At 38.4% G+C, this 16815-nt stretch overlaps 1 protein-coding gene across 3 annotated transcripts in view; it reads left to right on the top strand.

The window, feature by feature from the left end:
* Positions 1–12041, top strand: part of cadm1b (cell adhesion molecule 1b) — a 163696-nt gene extending 151655 nt beyond the window's left edge. For all 3 annotated transcript variants that reach the window (XM_026924611.3, XM_026924610.3, XM_026924614.3), the window contains 2 exons: positions 11645–11770; positions 11858–12041. In XM_026924611.3, the coding sequence (XP_026780412.1) occupies positions 11645–11770; positions 11858–11976 (245 nt within the window). In that variant the 3' untranslated portion in view covers positions 11977–12041. The remainder of the gene's footprint in view (positions 1–11644; positions 11771–11857) is intronic.
* Positions 12042–16815: the final 4774 nt, after the last annotated feature.

Here is a 16815-nt window from a genome sequence, read left to right as displayed (position 1 = left end):
CAAAGCAAAGCTCAGATGTTTGTGAGTCCTGCAGTTGTTTACAGGTCAGAAGACTTGTAATTAATTCCTGAGTTACATTAGCCATGGCCAAGTGAATTCTGTCAGAGTTGCTAAATCAGGCTCATTCTGGCTTCATTATTTTGCAGTTCCATAGTTTTCACAGGTGATTAATTTCCACGGAATGTGCTTCTGCTGCCCCAGACGGCTTTGTGAGCATCTGAGCTGCATATTTAGCTTTGTGTTTTTCATTCAGGCCAGTCTGGAGAGCAACTATGAGACCCTGTTCAGCCATGGATTAACAAGTGTTGAGACAGAATCTAACTAATGTTGCATGTAGTGAGTGGGAAACTCAGAAGCCTAAAGTCCAAATCACATACTTACGCACTGTTTGCTCCCAGTCTAGGGTCGGGACTGTAAAAGAACGTGTGTGTATTGCAAATGTGATTTTCACATATATAAAAGGAAACACACTGGGCAGCTTTCTCACAAATTACAGCAGCTCTAGTGTATTAACAGTATTTACACAGCCTTCAGTAAATAACATCAGGCAGGCCTAGGCCAAAATAGCAAACAAATACCCCGAGCTACAGTTCCAGCACATGCTAGCGTTCCTGTAACAGCAAAGAAAAATATAAATAAAAGACTTCCTCTACCTAGCCAGTGCACAGAGATGCATGACTTACCTTGGAAGAGGGAAGCTGGAACTCGGAACAATGTCATTTTTGACCTCTGTGTGTTTGAGCTACAAAGTGGGAAAAAACCATGGATGCCTCCCATGTTCATATTTTGTTAGCAACAAGCTAGCCAGCTAACTGTGATGACTGATCTATATATTCCTCCTCAAAGCTGTATAGTCAGTGTTATAGATTTAACAAGCTAATACATCTGTATGTTGATTGATCCAAAGCAAATACTTGTGTATATACAATATATAACTCATTGAAACTGTTGTTGCTGTGAGCAGCCATGTTGATTTGATGTCACTTCCTGAACTCTGGGTTGAGATGACCTTCCTGAGTTCCTGAGCACAAATTCTGAGTTGAGGGGGCGTTTTCTTTGGTTTTTCCTAGATGGAAGTCAGAAATTACTAGTTATGACCTTCAATGGAATGTCGTTTAAGTCTCAACTAAGGCTAAGTCTCAAGATCAATTACAAGGTTTGGGTCACACTATAAGAAATGAGCATTCAGCTGTTGAATCCAATCCGGCGGTCCCTTAAATAACATCTCAAGCATTTGCTGACAGACAGCACGAGGAACCTGGAAGTAAGATTGCAGGGTAGCAAAAGCATGTGACTCTGAACCTGGACACAAAGCAAAACAAACAGAGAACAACCTCCTGTGTGTGGTTCATAACACGCACACATACACACACGTACTGTAAATAGCGCTCTAAAAAAATGTCTGTGTCTGAAATCAAAGTATTAATCAAACAGTAGACAAAATAGTAGATTCCCAATCCCAGCAGTATATAGGGGCATGACCAAGGCGAGATCTTGACAGAGGGCACCTCCAAAATAATGTTAAAGCTAGGAAAGCATGTCCAAATACAAAACACCCAGAATATCCAGTGCAAACCAGCAACGGGTTGACATTAGAGACAAGCTCAGAGACTTGAGACGTGACTCAAAATTGCAAAAAGTGACTTGTGAACATTTGTGGTGTCAATTAGTTCGATCTCTGTTTCATAAGAAAAATTTTTTTGATATTTTAAATGGACAATTACATAATCCTGTTAAATATCAGTAAGTGTTCAACACTTAAGCATAACAGTGCACACAAATGACAGGTTTTTCCCAAGTGAAAAATAATAATAATAATAATTTGATGTGTTTCGTTAACAACACACAAAAGATGTTTAAGTAAATTCAGAAATAAAAAAAAGCTAATTATTTCAATGCAAGCAATGGCCCAGTTTATTAAGGTGAGCATGTGATGCAAGTTATATAAATATCAGAATGAAAATAGTAGTGTGTATGACAGGGCTGGATGTTCTCGTTGTTTATTCTCAATGTATTATTATCAGACAGCATATGTGTGAGCTTAGCTAGCATATATTTCCCCAACTTGAATGTGTAGTGTTCTAGATTAGATTTCCACTGAGTTATTCGTTTATTTCTTTTTTTCTTGTACTGTCTGTCAGAGAGTTTTACAAAGCAATAAAAATGAATAGTTCTTTGTTTATGTGTTAGGTTTTAAAGAAGAATTCTGCCATACACACATGGGTAGAGTTATCTGTCATAAACCAATGAATATTGATTTATGAATAGATTTATTTCATGTTCATCAGGCTATGCTTTTTTTCCCCACTGTGTGGTGAGTAACATTTACAGTAAACTTAATGTATCTCATTGGGGTAGTTAAAGGGTATGGCAAGGTCAGTGAAAGCTCAAAGAAATGTTATTGATTTCTGATTTTAACAGAACACATTGATTCACCAGCACATACACAGATGACCTGATGCAGAATGATGTTAGCAGCAGTCTCATGAATTTGGAGGGGAGAGGGATGTAAACATCAGCTTAATCTTTATTAACAATCCTAATCAGCAGACAGAATCATGGTCAAAACTGGCAGAAGTCAAACAGAGCATCAAACAAAAAACAAAAAAAAAAACAGAGAAAGCAAAATGGTCAAAATCAGTGAGATAGAGAACTGCTCGGAATTACAACTGAAAAAAAAAAATTCACAAGAAGGAAAGAAACTGAACAGAAAGAGTTCCTGAAATACACTGAGTTGACGGAATGAAAACAGGAAACAGGTGTGTTAGAGTTCAGGTGAATGTGAGCGTCGTAAAGTCAGTAATGTAAAGTTAGTAAAGTAAAGGACGGATTGGGATCAGGATAGAGTGGCTCCTGGAGACTTTATTTAACATACAGTTCTAGTTTAAGTTCAGGTTCTTTATTTGACATGTACAGAGTGTTAAACAGTGTATAATTCTTGCAGTGAAATTCTTAATTCTGTGCAAACATTACGTTACATACGAGCAAAGACACGTAAGGCACGTTAGACACATCAGACATAAAGTGCACAAAAGGGCAGGACAATACGGTGCAGGGAAAAAAAAGTATGTGTGTGTGTGTGTGTGAGTGTGAGATGCTTTATTTATCTACGTAGTGACAAAACCCCATAAACCACACTCTTTTACATGGTAAGATCTCACACTATCGCACCCTGTGGTCCAGGAGCTGCTTCTTTATAGATACAGTCCTCCATCATGGCGAAATAAAAGAGGAACAGTCTGAAATGAAGCTACTGATAATGTTGGCGCTGTATCCCTTTATAGCGTGAAACCTGCGAGGAGGAAGGATGAACTTCAGTACACGTCATCGCTTTGCTTTGTTGGCGAAGTTGAACCTTTGAGATGAGTTGAACCTTTGAGAGAGATTTCAAGATGAAATTAAAAAGATACAGGCAGACAGACATGTCTTTGGGGGTAATTATGACTGCATTATATCCTAAAATAGTCTAACCTGTGCTTTCCTCCACATTCGTTTTACCTCCAGCTGTCTAACATAGCTTGTTCAGGTATGAAGATGCACCAAAGGGTATTGAGTGTGTAGCTGGACATGGAATTAAGACTCAGTGAGTTAACGTTTCTTAGGTGGAAATCAGAACACTGCAGCCAGATGGCTGCTGGGACGATTTTTGGGTGAGGACAAAGGTTCAGGTTAATTTAGTACTTGAATGCTCTGTGTCCAAGTGTCCTTAAGCATCTAAATAATGTTGTTTTGTCCTTAAAGCAAGCAAGGGCATTAAAACCAGCACATCCTTTGAAAGGCTGCAACATGGCAGTCCTTGTCAGTGTAAAAAAGCAAGGACAAAAAACTGTGGGAGGTTACAATAAAGCCCTGATTTACTAAAGGTTTGTGTGTGTAAAAATGTGTTTTTTTAAAAAAAAAAAACACCTTGGAATCTGATTAATCAACAGGATGAACTGCAGATTTTGCCTTTCAAATGAGCAAAATAGCAGTCTTTTTTTGCAATTTTGACTTTTTATTCCAACTACAAAGTTGTTTTTATATTAAATATTCACTACATGTTCACACATCAGATGCTAAGAGCACTTTAACAGAGCCTGTGACAAGGTTTTTATTCATATGTAGCTAATCATGACGTCTTAGAAAGTGAAAATATCTTGAATATAGTCAAATTTATCTAGTGTATCCTATTATACAATCACAAGAAACTAAATATAAGATTCTGAAGCCTATTTCTAGCCATTTTTTAAAAACTCATTTCAAGCTTAAAATTTTCTTGTACTATTGGAAGATCATTTCGCTTCTTTCTTGAAATAAACACTTAAAATAAACAACATTATCTGCCAGTAGAACAAGATGTTTTAAAGCTTGAAATGAGTAAAAATGTTGAGAAATAGACATCTTAATAGTCTTAAATTTGGTTGATTGTAATCCTATAATAAGAAATACTAATTACATTTAACTATATTCAAGATAGTTTCACATAAAAACACTCACATCTATGCTCTTACACTGTTTAAACCATTTTACCTTTAATTGGAATTCTACTTTCAGTTTTTATTTTGAAAGTGTCATCCTGGAGTCTCTTTGAGAAATGAACTCGAGAACAAAAAGCATTTGCACAAACCACTTGGCATGTCACATCGTGTGCGCAGTTATTCTTGGCAAAATATCCCCAACACACCCATTGACTGCATGTGCCATTTAATCAGATTCCACACGCAAATGAGTGCTCTTTATTCGGGATCTTAGTAAATATCCGGATTCGAATTGGATAAACTGACAGCTCATTGTGTATCTCTCGCTATGCCTCCTGCCTCTTACAGTAAAGCTCATTCCTTTTGTCAGCTGACAATACTCAGCTGAGTGTGTGAAGACACATATGTTAATGAGTTATAACGTACTGTTGTGTGTAGATTAGAATAATCAGAGGGTAGCTTGTGTTAGTAAACCTTGATGCAGATTACAGCTGGCATCATCCACCTCCTTTAATGGTTCTGCTCTTAATTATGCAAAAAGTCACCTGTCAGGAGCAACTGATGCCACACAGCTTGATCTTGATGTTTGTTTTTATAGCGTGCACATCTTTGAATTGCATCTAAGCACGAAAGCTCGACATCACATCAATTCTTTGAACGATTATTGACTTAAGGTGGCGAATGTCGGACCACTTCATGAGCATGCACATGTGCATTAAAATTGTAAACGTCTGATTGGTCAGAAGGTGTTGATTCATTTTCTATAACAGCAGCTCTAACAGTAGTCCAAGATTCAAGGTTTATTACTGTCATTACTATTTCTATAATAATATCTTAGACAGGAAATTGTATGGCATATAAACAAACTTTAAAAAAAAAAGTGTAAGTATTGATATGGTGAAGTTTTCAGAAGGTAATGAGGCATCATTTAACATTTTTTGGAAGGAGTCTCCAGTGTCAGAGCTTTGTAAGAGTCAGACATAAAGCTGAGCTAGGTTTTCTGACATTTTTGCAGTTTATTGGTAACATGACAGACTGCATTTTCTTTTTATTATTAACTATAAAAGAGGAAAAAAAGAGAACAGGAACTAACATGTTTTATGGATGTTCCAAAACAGTAAATGTAACTATAAACGGTTAAAAGTATGACTAGCATTCTGCTCCACATCACGCAACCTCGTCACTGATTATTTTCCTGCAACTGCACATCCCATCGTGTTTTATTTCCTACTCATGATATAATTTATGGATACTGAAGTGCTATAACATTATTGGCTCAGGCAGAAAAATCATCCATCATGTTCGGAATTGAGGTGCCACACTGACTGACAGAAGTGAACAGAATGTAATGAAAGTTTAATGGCTTCTGATACGTCACATGCCGAAAATGGAGGCAGAAAAATAAGTCTGGGCGATTTCCTATAATTCCCTGTTGCATTTGATAAATCTATTATGGTCCAGCTATTTAAAGAGGTTTATGCAATTTATGGTCTTGGCCTGTTTTGTAAAGGTTGTGTTTTAAATTATCTGAGCAGGATACATAAAACTCATTGTACAACACGAATGTTCAAAGAAACCCAGTGTAGGGAGAAACAGTGATAAACCATGTGATTACAGCCTCTCTATCATCAACTGTGTGGCATTACAGATTAGCACTAGCCTCAGTAGCTGCTGTTGGAAACGTGGCTTTTTATTTTCACCCACACATTTTGGAAATGTCACCAGTCGTGCAGTGAACGGCGCTGAAACCACACGTTACCAGAAGTTTTTCAATCAGAGAGTTGAACGCTGGCATTGTGATCGAGCGCTCAGGAACCATTAGCAAATGAATGATCAATTCAGAGACAGCAGGCATGAGCTCTTTCAGGAAAGTCTGCTTGAAAGGCATCACATGCCCCGCATCCCCTTGTGCTCGTAAAAGGTCTTAAACCCTTCCATTGAAAGCTGAAATGCAATGTTACTTTGGCCATTTTACGCTCGTCAAAGTTCAAGTACAGCTTTTCAGGGCTTTTCTTTTCAGTCCAGAACATTATTATTGTACTGGGTCATGTGAATCATTCAGGATCTCTTGAGAAAGCTGTGTGTATTAGCATGATTACACCCAATTTATTTATATTTAATGTTTACCACATTTTCTCCCAGTGTTCTTATGGGTTTCCTCAGGTTTCCTCCCACCTCCCAAAAACATGCATATAAGTGGATTGGCTACTATAAAATGACCCTCGGTGTGAATGTGTGTGTGTGTGTGTGTGTGTGTGTGCGTGCATGGTGCCCTGCAATGGACTGGCATTCCATTCAGGGTGTATTCTTGATCTTGCTGAGACGAATGAGTGAATGAAGGATGGACCATTAAATACTAAATGTTGCATCATTAAAGCTAAGTTATTGGACAAACAATGAAATAAACTCAACAAAACTCACTAGAGAAGGATGATTATTACCAGCAAGCAGATTTTGTGAAATATGTTCAGTTTCACAGATTCACTGATGTGTGATTTTTATGTAGTGTGCACATAAAGCATCTGCAGTAGCAAAAAGTTGCAGTAAGTGTTAACATTATAGACTTGTAGTATTTCATCAGTCTTGTCTGTATGCGGGAAAAGGTGCTTTTGGGGACTTAAGCCAGAGTTACTCTCGTAAAACCACATATGTTGTATGTCCAGACGTCCAGATATACTTCTGTGGGGAGAGACCTATATACCAGAAACGGATCAACAGGATGATATTCCTGAACTGAAATATGTTTTTCTTCTGCATGTATCTAAATAGTAGGATATAACAATTTAAAATCCCCCAAAATTGAAAAAGGAGAAAATTGCATTTAAAGATTATACTCTGACTGTGGTGCAGAAGCATCACGGACATTTTGACGTTAGTTTATAATGCTGTCTGATTACAAACTGAATTGATTAGGCTTCTTTCCATTTGGCAACAACTTGATCAAACTGTGACATTCACTGTGTGAGGAAATCACACTTGTCTAGCAAGGTTTTAGACATCTTAAGCCAGACTGAGTATTTTCACCACTGTGTTTGTTAAACTGGCTCCTTACTCAGTTTGATCTTTACATACAAATAGCCAATAAACAACAAAAAGCCTATAAACAACTTTTCTTCTTCTTCTTCTTTGGGCTTTTCCTGTTAGGGTTCGCCACAGCTCTAGCAGCCTATAAACAACGTGTGTGCGTGCGTGTGTGTGTGTGTGTGTGTGTGTATATATATATATTTATAGGGCATGTGAGTGATTGAAACCAAGTGAGTGTAATCAGTAGTCAGGAGACCTTGTATGTGATAATGAGAGTGTGGGTTGGGAAGTGTAGTTCTTGGCAGCCATATTTGTAGGCCGCAATGCTGCTTGGGAAATAGAGTTTGATGCTGATTCCTGTGTTGACATGAAAACGGAAATAGCAACATTTCCACATTGTTTTGGTGTAATTTTTTTTATGGTTTATTAAAATGTTAATGCATGTTATTGTCAATTTTTCTTTTTTTGCAGAGCCTGATTGTTTGTTTGTTTGTTTGTTTGTTTGTTTGTTGATGTATGCCAGAATTCAGCCACAGCAATAGCTGATGGGTTTTCCCAAACCACCACACAATTTATATGTGGACTTTGACTCAAATACCATGAAAAAATGGACATTTCTGCACATGCACATTTCCCCATAACTAACAGAGCAAAGTAACCTCTCTCTGTGCATGCATTAGGGTAAGAGCCTGATATGCCAGGCATTTTCAGGTAGCAACTTAATTGGCTCTTTTTACTGAAGAGGCAGAACTGGTGTAATATATTTGCCATTGACTGTAGCTGTCTACTCCATTCATATTTGAAACAGTGGGCTGTCTTTAGTCATACAGCATCTACTTAATCCAGAGCTACATGTTTGCTTATGTATTAATTTCTAAAGCAAACAAGGCCAAACGACTCTCAATTTCCGAGATTCACTCCAGGCCTGCCCTTGCCCTGAGGGCACTGCACTGGCTGCAAGGAGAGCAGATGGGCACTGAGCTCTGGCGCTGGCCATTTCCAATCTTACTGTAATGACAGTGGCCACACTTTAATTAGTCACTCCAGCAGCGATGCAGAATGGGAGCAGTAAAGCATGATTTGCTGGCCTTCAGAGCATTGCCTACGTCAGGTTTTAACCAGCTGCAAATCTACACAAATTTTATTTCCCTATAAATTCACTTTCTGGCATACACAAAGCTGTCTTATATGCTGTTTTAATGCTTAGTAAACATTTAACCGAGTCACTGATGGGTTGCCATGATGGCCGAGGTACATGTCCAGTAGCTCATTATCACATATCAGAGTAAGCAGATCCTGTGGAGTTTTATGATCATCTTTCCCTTGTGGCAAAGCAGAAGAATATCAGAGAGAGGGCAGACCAAAGAAACTGAAGTAATCTCAAATGCTAACCCATATAACATCACTTGATCTATTATGTATGTACTTTATTTTCTTCTCAGTGACATTTCATTAAAGCGTACTTACACCGAGGCATTTGATCTAAGCACACCTTTTTTAAACAGCGTGGCCAAATTCCCCTTTCACTCGGTTGAAATGTCTGTGCCCTAAGACAGCTAATTTATCTGGGGACGTCAGGTAGAAGCGGTAGAGGTAGAGAGATGAGTTCAGTCTGGGAGGAGTTAGTGCCGCTGAACAGAATGCATCGTGACAGTGCTCTCATCTCTATTCCTGATCTCATGCTAATTAACACCACGATCTGGCTTCCAGAAGCACAAGGACCATGTGATACTTGCATTCCCCCTGGTAGAACATGACGCAATGCAGGGCATGCGTGTTTGAGGCTAATGCCAAACAGAAACCTGGAGGTCTTCCTCTATCTGTCTACTCCACAAATAGGTGTGTGAATACTGCACCAAATGATATACAAATGATAAGCACAATGCATATAACATTTTTGTACTGTTGTTGTTGATGTTTTTAACGTCTAAACCAGAAGCAGAGTTTCTGACATCTCTGTGCTCTGGCCATATCCTACATCTTGTTCAGAGGTTGAGGAATGGTGGCTTTTTTTTTTTTTGTCTCAACTTTAAGGCTGGTGGTAGACGGACCTGAGTGAACATGCCCTTTAAAATAATAGTGCTTTATATACCCCGTGAAAAACTACTGGTCTAAACTAAGCTGTGCACATTCCAAAAGCATAATGGAATTGCCTTTTGTGAATAGCTACCAAAGAAGAATGCTAAAAGCATTAAAAAGTCCACATATTGTTCATATTGTCTTAACTAAGGTCTCAACTGAGTCATATTCAGTGTCTATAAATGAAATATTACTTGAGCCTACATGCTGTGAAGTTTGCATTTGGTAGTAAAATACACGTTCCTGGGTGCAAATAGTAGCATAATGCAGTGAAATATGTGAATGCCTTTGCCATGCTATACCTCGCAAGCCAATATTTTTAGCCATGTCCATTATAGTACATTAATTTTTAAAGTAAATGTGCATGTTAAGGTTTTCAGTTATCCACATTCAATTGTCTAGCAGAAGCAAATAAAAAGAGACTCTATCACATGAAGCCCTTCTGAAGAATGTTACATTTTGATTATTAATATTTACTGCATATTATATACTACATTCTAACAAGAACACCTGTCCAGCTGCTCATTCATGCAGTTATCGAATCTGCCAATCATGTGACAGCAGTGCACTGCATACAGTCAGTTCACATCAAACATCAGCATGAAGAAAAATGTGATCTCAGTTACTTTGACCATGGCATGGTTGAAAGTGCTGATCTCTAAGGATTTTCACATGCAACAGTCTAGAGTTTACACAGGATGGTGCAAAAAAAAAAAAAGTGGTTCTGCAAACGGAAAATGCTCTTGTTGAGAGAGATCAGAAGAGAATGGCCAGACTTGTTCGAGCTGTCAGGAAAGCTACAGTTAAATCAAATACCCACTTTTTACAACCGTGGTGAGCAGAAAAGCATCTCAGAAAGAACAGCACAAATGATATATTGTGTAATATTTATATCATACAGTATATATTGTGTGATATTTATATCAATCACTTACTTACTTAAACTAAATAAATTTATTTACTTATTAAATATAATTATGATTTTGTTTTAAAAACATGGAAAATTATTGCCACCACTAAAGAATTATCCAAAAAAAATGCAAACTATTTGTCATTCTTAAAAAAAAATCTCTACTTTCATTTCTATTTTAATTAAAACGAGGTGCAATAATCATAGACCTGCTCGTGGATGAAATCAGAATCTAAACATTTTTGACATGAAAGATTAAAAAAGTATGTGAGAGACTAAAGATGCAATTTTGCTTCCAAAATTCACCAGTAAATTTCCCCTTTGGAATGTGTTTTGAAAACAGTGGTAGTATTGCTGAAATTTGTTTTTTTTTTTTGTTTTTTTTAAAGTGGGGTTGGCCACAGAATATAAGTGGTGCCTTTTTGGTTTGATGAGTGGCCCTGTACACACGCCTGATGCACTTTCAGACTGATTGTCAAATCCTCTCCCCTCTATTAAGTTTAGTTGCTTGGATACCAGTTGCTATTTTTTCCAAAGTTGAGGACTCACATTTCTGCTTAAGCCAAGTGTAAAATGATTTCTAAAAAAAAAAAGAAACTGATGGAATTTGTTTTAAAAAATGTTTTTTTTTAAAAACATTTGTTTGATTTGAATAGTAAAAAGGGTTAAAGCACTGGTTATAAGCACTGCTATAGGTTCAGGTTTGGTACTGCAGCAACAAGTGAGCTCTAATTAGCAAGAAGATGAAAAGACTGTGAATGGTAATAACATCTTCAAGGAAAATGGAGTTTTATTACAAGAAAATGACATCCACCAAAAGTCAGTGACCAGGTGAACAGAGGAGATTAGTCAGAGAAGCAAGCAAGAGGCCATGTATCAACGTGAGAATGTACATCACTGTAGTGGATGCTGATCCTAGCATAATGTATCTTTCAGATTTCACTGACGGGGAAAAAAAAATTGAACCGATTTCTGCGTGAACTCTGTCACTTGAATAAAACTTTTTCTTTCCAACTTGTGATGCTCAAGCTGTTTCAGGAATGCAGTGTAGCGCTCATAAGCTTGTATGTAAAATCATTCAAATCTATGATAACCCAAGCATCAGCCATACAGACACCTCAGAGCACAGCACAGCTGTCCACATTTGGTTTTATTCATTTTTCTTCTTTCGCAGATTCGAGAGCAGATGCAGCGGCACAGAAAATCGACCACGCTGTCATCGGCGGAGTCGTCGCTGTGGTCGTATTCGCCATGCTCTGTCTGCTGATTGTTTTGGGACGCTACTTTGCCAGACATAAAGGTAAATCAGGCACAATTTATTGTGCAAAGTTTGTATTTGCTCGTCCTTATATATCTCTCAAACCACTTTCACATGTCTCTATCACAGGTACCTACTTTACCCATGAAGCCAAAGGAGCAGATGACGCAGCAGACGCCGACACAGCCATCATCAACGCCGAGGGAGGGCAAACCAACACGGATGACAAAAAGGAATATTATATCTAACTGACTCTGTTAGCGTCTCTCCCTGCTGGACGAGAAGAGTGAGAGTTCTGTCGGGTTTGGAAGGAAAGGGGAGGGAGGGAGGGGGGTGGGGGTTGTGAGGGTTTATGGTTTATGGTTATCAGACTGGATTTAGACGAGTGATTTAACCAAGAGGAGAGGAGAGGAAAGAGGAGCAACGCTGCCATCGAGACTGAAGAGGTGTAGGATGGAGGAGCTCAAAGAGAGCTCACGTTTTCAAAACAAGCTTCACTATCCGACACCTCCCAACGCCTCCCGCCGGTGCCAGTTTTGTTCAGTTTTTTCAACATTCGTGGAAAAAGAAAAAAAAATATTTGTGCCTTGTTCTATTTATTTCGAAAGCACCTACTTCTTGTTCCTGCACCCACGACTTGCTAGCGTACTGCTGGCTCTCTTAGCAGGCCCAATCAGACCACGCTTCTCCGACGCCCGCACACCAAACACACACTCCAGCGCTCACGCTGTTCCGCCAGCCAAGCAGAACAAACGCCATTCATGCTAATACAAATGATGACATTCAGCCTCACAAGAACTGTTTACATCTTTTTAATGGGTCGGTTCCAAGTGATTTATCAGTTGTTCTTTTTCTTCAACCCCTCCCCCCCCTCTTCCCCTACTACAATCACCACCCCCCCACATATTAGGTTTTAAGGTGGGTGACATTGTTGTGACAAACCTGAGCTGAAATCTATTGCAGCTCTTTCGTGGTCTTGCATTATTTAATAGCTCTTCTGTATGTGCAAATAACCTGCTTGTGCTAGTATTCATTCATTTCCGCCGTGTCGTAAATGCCCACCGAGTGGTTTAATGCTAATTGCAATCATGCATTAAAAATGAATGCCAAAGCAAATAGTGGACTAGCCATGGATCGAATGGATACAGCAGCTCTCTAATGCCAGGAACCCCACTCATATCAAATGAAAGACATGCAGAGGTGCCAACATTGCTAACAACAAAAAAAAAATAGCAGGCAAAACAAACAGAATTTGACCACAACACCCCGAGTGTATGTTTGTCTACAAGACGGCAGGGTTTTTTTTTTTTTTTAGATGTGTGCCAAGCAACAGTAAGAAAACAGTGAGGAAAAGGCTTTCTGTGGAACAAAGCGTTCACCCTGTTGTCCGGAGATCTTGAGTTCCAATCCCGCCAATGCCACAGCCATCCGTGACCGGGAATCCAAGAGAGCAAAACTGGCCGTGTTCTCTGGGCGGGAGGAACGGAGTGTGCGCTCTCTCCCCTGTCAGTCACAGTGACGCTAGCCAATCGTATGCATCTGTGAGCTCATGTATGTGGAAGAGGATAGATTGCGCTATTGTCCGAGTGTGTTACGCAGCATGAGCGGCAGTTCAAAAAGACATGATTGGCTGGCTTCACATGTCTTGGAGGAAGCACATGGTAGCCTTCACCATTCCCAGTTGGTAACTGTGGTATGATAGGGAGAGCTGGCTGGTACATGGGAATTGGCCGGGATCACATTGGGGAGAAAATATGAGAAAAAAAAAAACAGCCTAGTGTGACCTAAATAACAAGCAGCTACTTCACTTTTTTCCAGCCTAAGAGACCACCATCTTGATTTCTGTTGGCTGACAAGGCCAAGGCTTGGGTATACACAGGATAAAGTTCATATAGATAAAGTCAGCACGAGGAGAAAGTAACGTCATGCATGTCTCGGGTAAAGTCTTTCATGTCTCACGTCCTTTCCCCTTCAGTGAATTGACCTTTCAGTCCTTGCTTTATCTGAGAAAGCAGAAAAGCATCATTTTCAGGTGGTTCCCATATGACCATAGCAAGAGGTCAAATATCATAAACGCTACAGCTACAACGCACATGTTGGCACCTCTGGACATGCTTCAGACTTCAAAGCAGCTCTATTTGATTCCTCACATTTTGGCACCAGGTCTCAGTGCTGGAAACTGGTTACCGCTAGTGCTTCGGCTAATATGTGCTCCCCATAAACAAAATAAAGTGACATGAGACCTTGTAAATTCAGATTCAGTCTGTACTTTCTGAGCCATTTGACACGTGTGTGTGTGTGTGTGTGTGTGTGTGCCTACCAGCTTAATATGTTTAAAAATCTGATCTTTATCATTAACTTTTTATCCTCATTTTTTGTGTTCATGTATTATTGTGGGGGCCTTATATATTTTTATCCTTTTTTATTTTTTTCCCTTCATGGTGTTGTCAGTGGTCCAGGATAGGATGAGTGAGTAGTATAGAATATATGAAGTAACATAGAGCAGTATTGGAGAAGTTGGCATATATTATACACATTGGCATTCTCATGGCTGCGCATTATTTTATTGGTTGTAGAGTTATTATGGGATGTAGAGAATTCTACTACATTTTTTTTGTAAAAATAAAAAAATGTCTGAGTTTATTTAACAGGATTTTAAAACTGGAAATTATTGTGGCAATTTAGAAATGGTAATATATTATGATATGTTTATGTCCGTCTCTCATAGTCTGCCAGTGTCAATCTTTGGCTTTGATCCCTGACCTTGCTTTGTTTGTTTGTACAGTGTTTTCTAGATTTATTTGAACGTACGATGCTTTTAATCTCAACTGACTTGCCTGCATTGCTGACGACCTGAAGAACAGACTGGAACTATGTGTTAAAGAATGTTTCAAACATCTCCCAGGGGTGGACAATCACAGGACAAGCAGATTTAGTATCCAGTAGGTTCAACCAGAAAACTAACCAAAAAAAAAAACAACAACTTCTAAATGATGTTTTCATTTGGTATGTTTGTTGAAACTAAATGCATTCAGTGGTCTTGTGACGCACGTTGTTGCTATAGTGACGCACCGCTTGCTGCTACATGTTGGCCGAATTGCAGTCTGTTTGACAGTACAATGGTTTTTACATCATGGATTAATTAGCATGCACAGATCTTTTTCCGAATCAGGAACTCAGAGGTATGTGGAAAGAAAATTCCAGAGCAAAGCTGTCATATACAGTCACTCTCCTGCTGTTAGTAAGAGTCACATTATGGTTAAAGATATCAAGAAAAATAAAGACGCTAGGCAGACCACCACAGCACATCTCACAGATGCTCACACATCTCATAGCCGAGACTTGCTGACTTTTTGTTGAAGGCATAAACACAGTGTACTACATGATCATATACTTGTTTGTTTCCTTTAGTCTGTATTAATGCACTTCACTAGCTAGCTAGCTCACAGTAGGCTATTATATTTTGTTAGCTACCACCTTTTTTTTAATGTTCTATGTTAGCTACCACTTTTGTTTATGTTTTATGTTAGCTACCATTTTTGTTTATGTTTTATGTTAGCTATCACTTTTGTTTGTTAGCTACTACTTTTGTTTGTTTTGTTAGCTACCACTTTTGTTTGTTTCATGTTAGCTATCAGTTTTATTTGTTAGCTACTTCATTTGTTTATGTTTTATGTTAGCTACCACTTTTGTTTATGTTTTATGTTAGCTACCACTTTTGTTTATGTTTTATGTTAGCTATCACTTTTATTTATGTTTTATGCTAGCTACCACTTTTGTTTGTTTTATGTTAGCTACCACTTTTTATCCTAGTCAATTAGGTTTCGAGGCGACCAAAACATACAGCACATCGGAGCTTTTACTTACCCGGTGGGCTAGATAATAAATGTATCATTTGTCCACCCCTGTTTTATCATCCAACCCTAAGGAATATATCACACTGAAGCCCGTCAGTGTCTGCATGTCTACATTATAGGCCCTGATATAAAGGACATTGATATAAAGGAGCTTTCAGTGCATCATAAGTTTTGTTGTTATATATATATATCTCATGCTTTGTAAATGAACAGAATCTGAGAAATGTGAGAAATTAGAGATATATCTGTGCTTCAATGTCTGCCACAAAGCACCAAATGTAAATGTAGGAGATAAAGCATTGTAAAACCAAACAGTAGGTAATAGGTTCCTGGTGTAATTGTATGTCACTTTGTAATATTAATTCTTCTGTCTCAGGTCTGTGTGCAAATTCAGTTTATTGCATCTCAGGTAGAGTGCAAGATTTAGGCCCCACAGCAGAAAATCTTTAGAATTTATGAACAGATTTATTCCCAGAGAATTACGTCTCACTCCCCAGTTAAGTATTTTCCGCTCAATACATTGCATCAAAACCCAACACCCAGTGCACTGTTTTAAATGTGGATATTACTTTGTATAGCTGGATCATCACACATAATAGCAGGCTTGTGAACGTGATCTAAAAGTGAAGTTTGAGGTTATAATTCAGCATTTTAGATCACCTACTATATCACCCAGTGCAAGTTGTTCATTGTTCAGATCAATTTTTCTGTCTAAATTTTGTCACATCTCTGTAGTTTGTGTTTCGGTGTAATGGGAGATATCTACATGTTTCCATCTCCAGTTTGTATTTGATCATAAAAGTACATTTTTAAACAAATGGAGCAGTACTTGTCTTAATAAAAAATAGATATATTCATGTTGAGACAGTATTTGAGCTCTTTCTTACACCACCCTTTCTTTCACTGCCATTATTTGATTTCATTCTTTATTATAATAATGCTTTGAATTAAAAAAAAAATCAATTCAGCTTTATGTTTTTAACTGTTAACACTGGAAATTGTTGCCAAGCAGCTTTACTGAAAAATAGATGGAGAATTTGAGCCCTAATGAACAATCCAGTGGAGAAAGTGGCAAGGAAAAACTCCCTGAAAAGAAATGAGGAAGAAACCTTGAGAGGAACCAGAGTCAAAGGGAACCCGTCCTCTTCTGGGTGACACCTGATAGTGAATTAGTAATCATTATATGCAGTATACAGGTGTAGAAGAGTAAAAGCAAGCGGTACTAAGTAC

Source organism: Pangasianodon hypophthalmus, chromosome 14 (assembly GCF_027358585.1).
Source record: "Pangasianodon hypophthalmus isolate fPanHyp1 chromosome 14, fPanHyp1.pri, whole genome shotgun sequence".
NCBI lineage: Eukaryota > Metazoa > Chordata > Actinopteri > Siluriformes > Pangasiidae > Pangasianodon > Pangasianodon hypophthalmus.
Note: the sequence above shows the minus strand (reverse complement) of the source record. Positions and strands in the feature narration are given on the sequence as shown.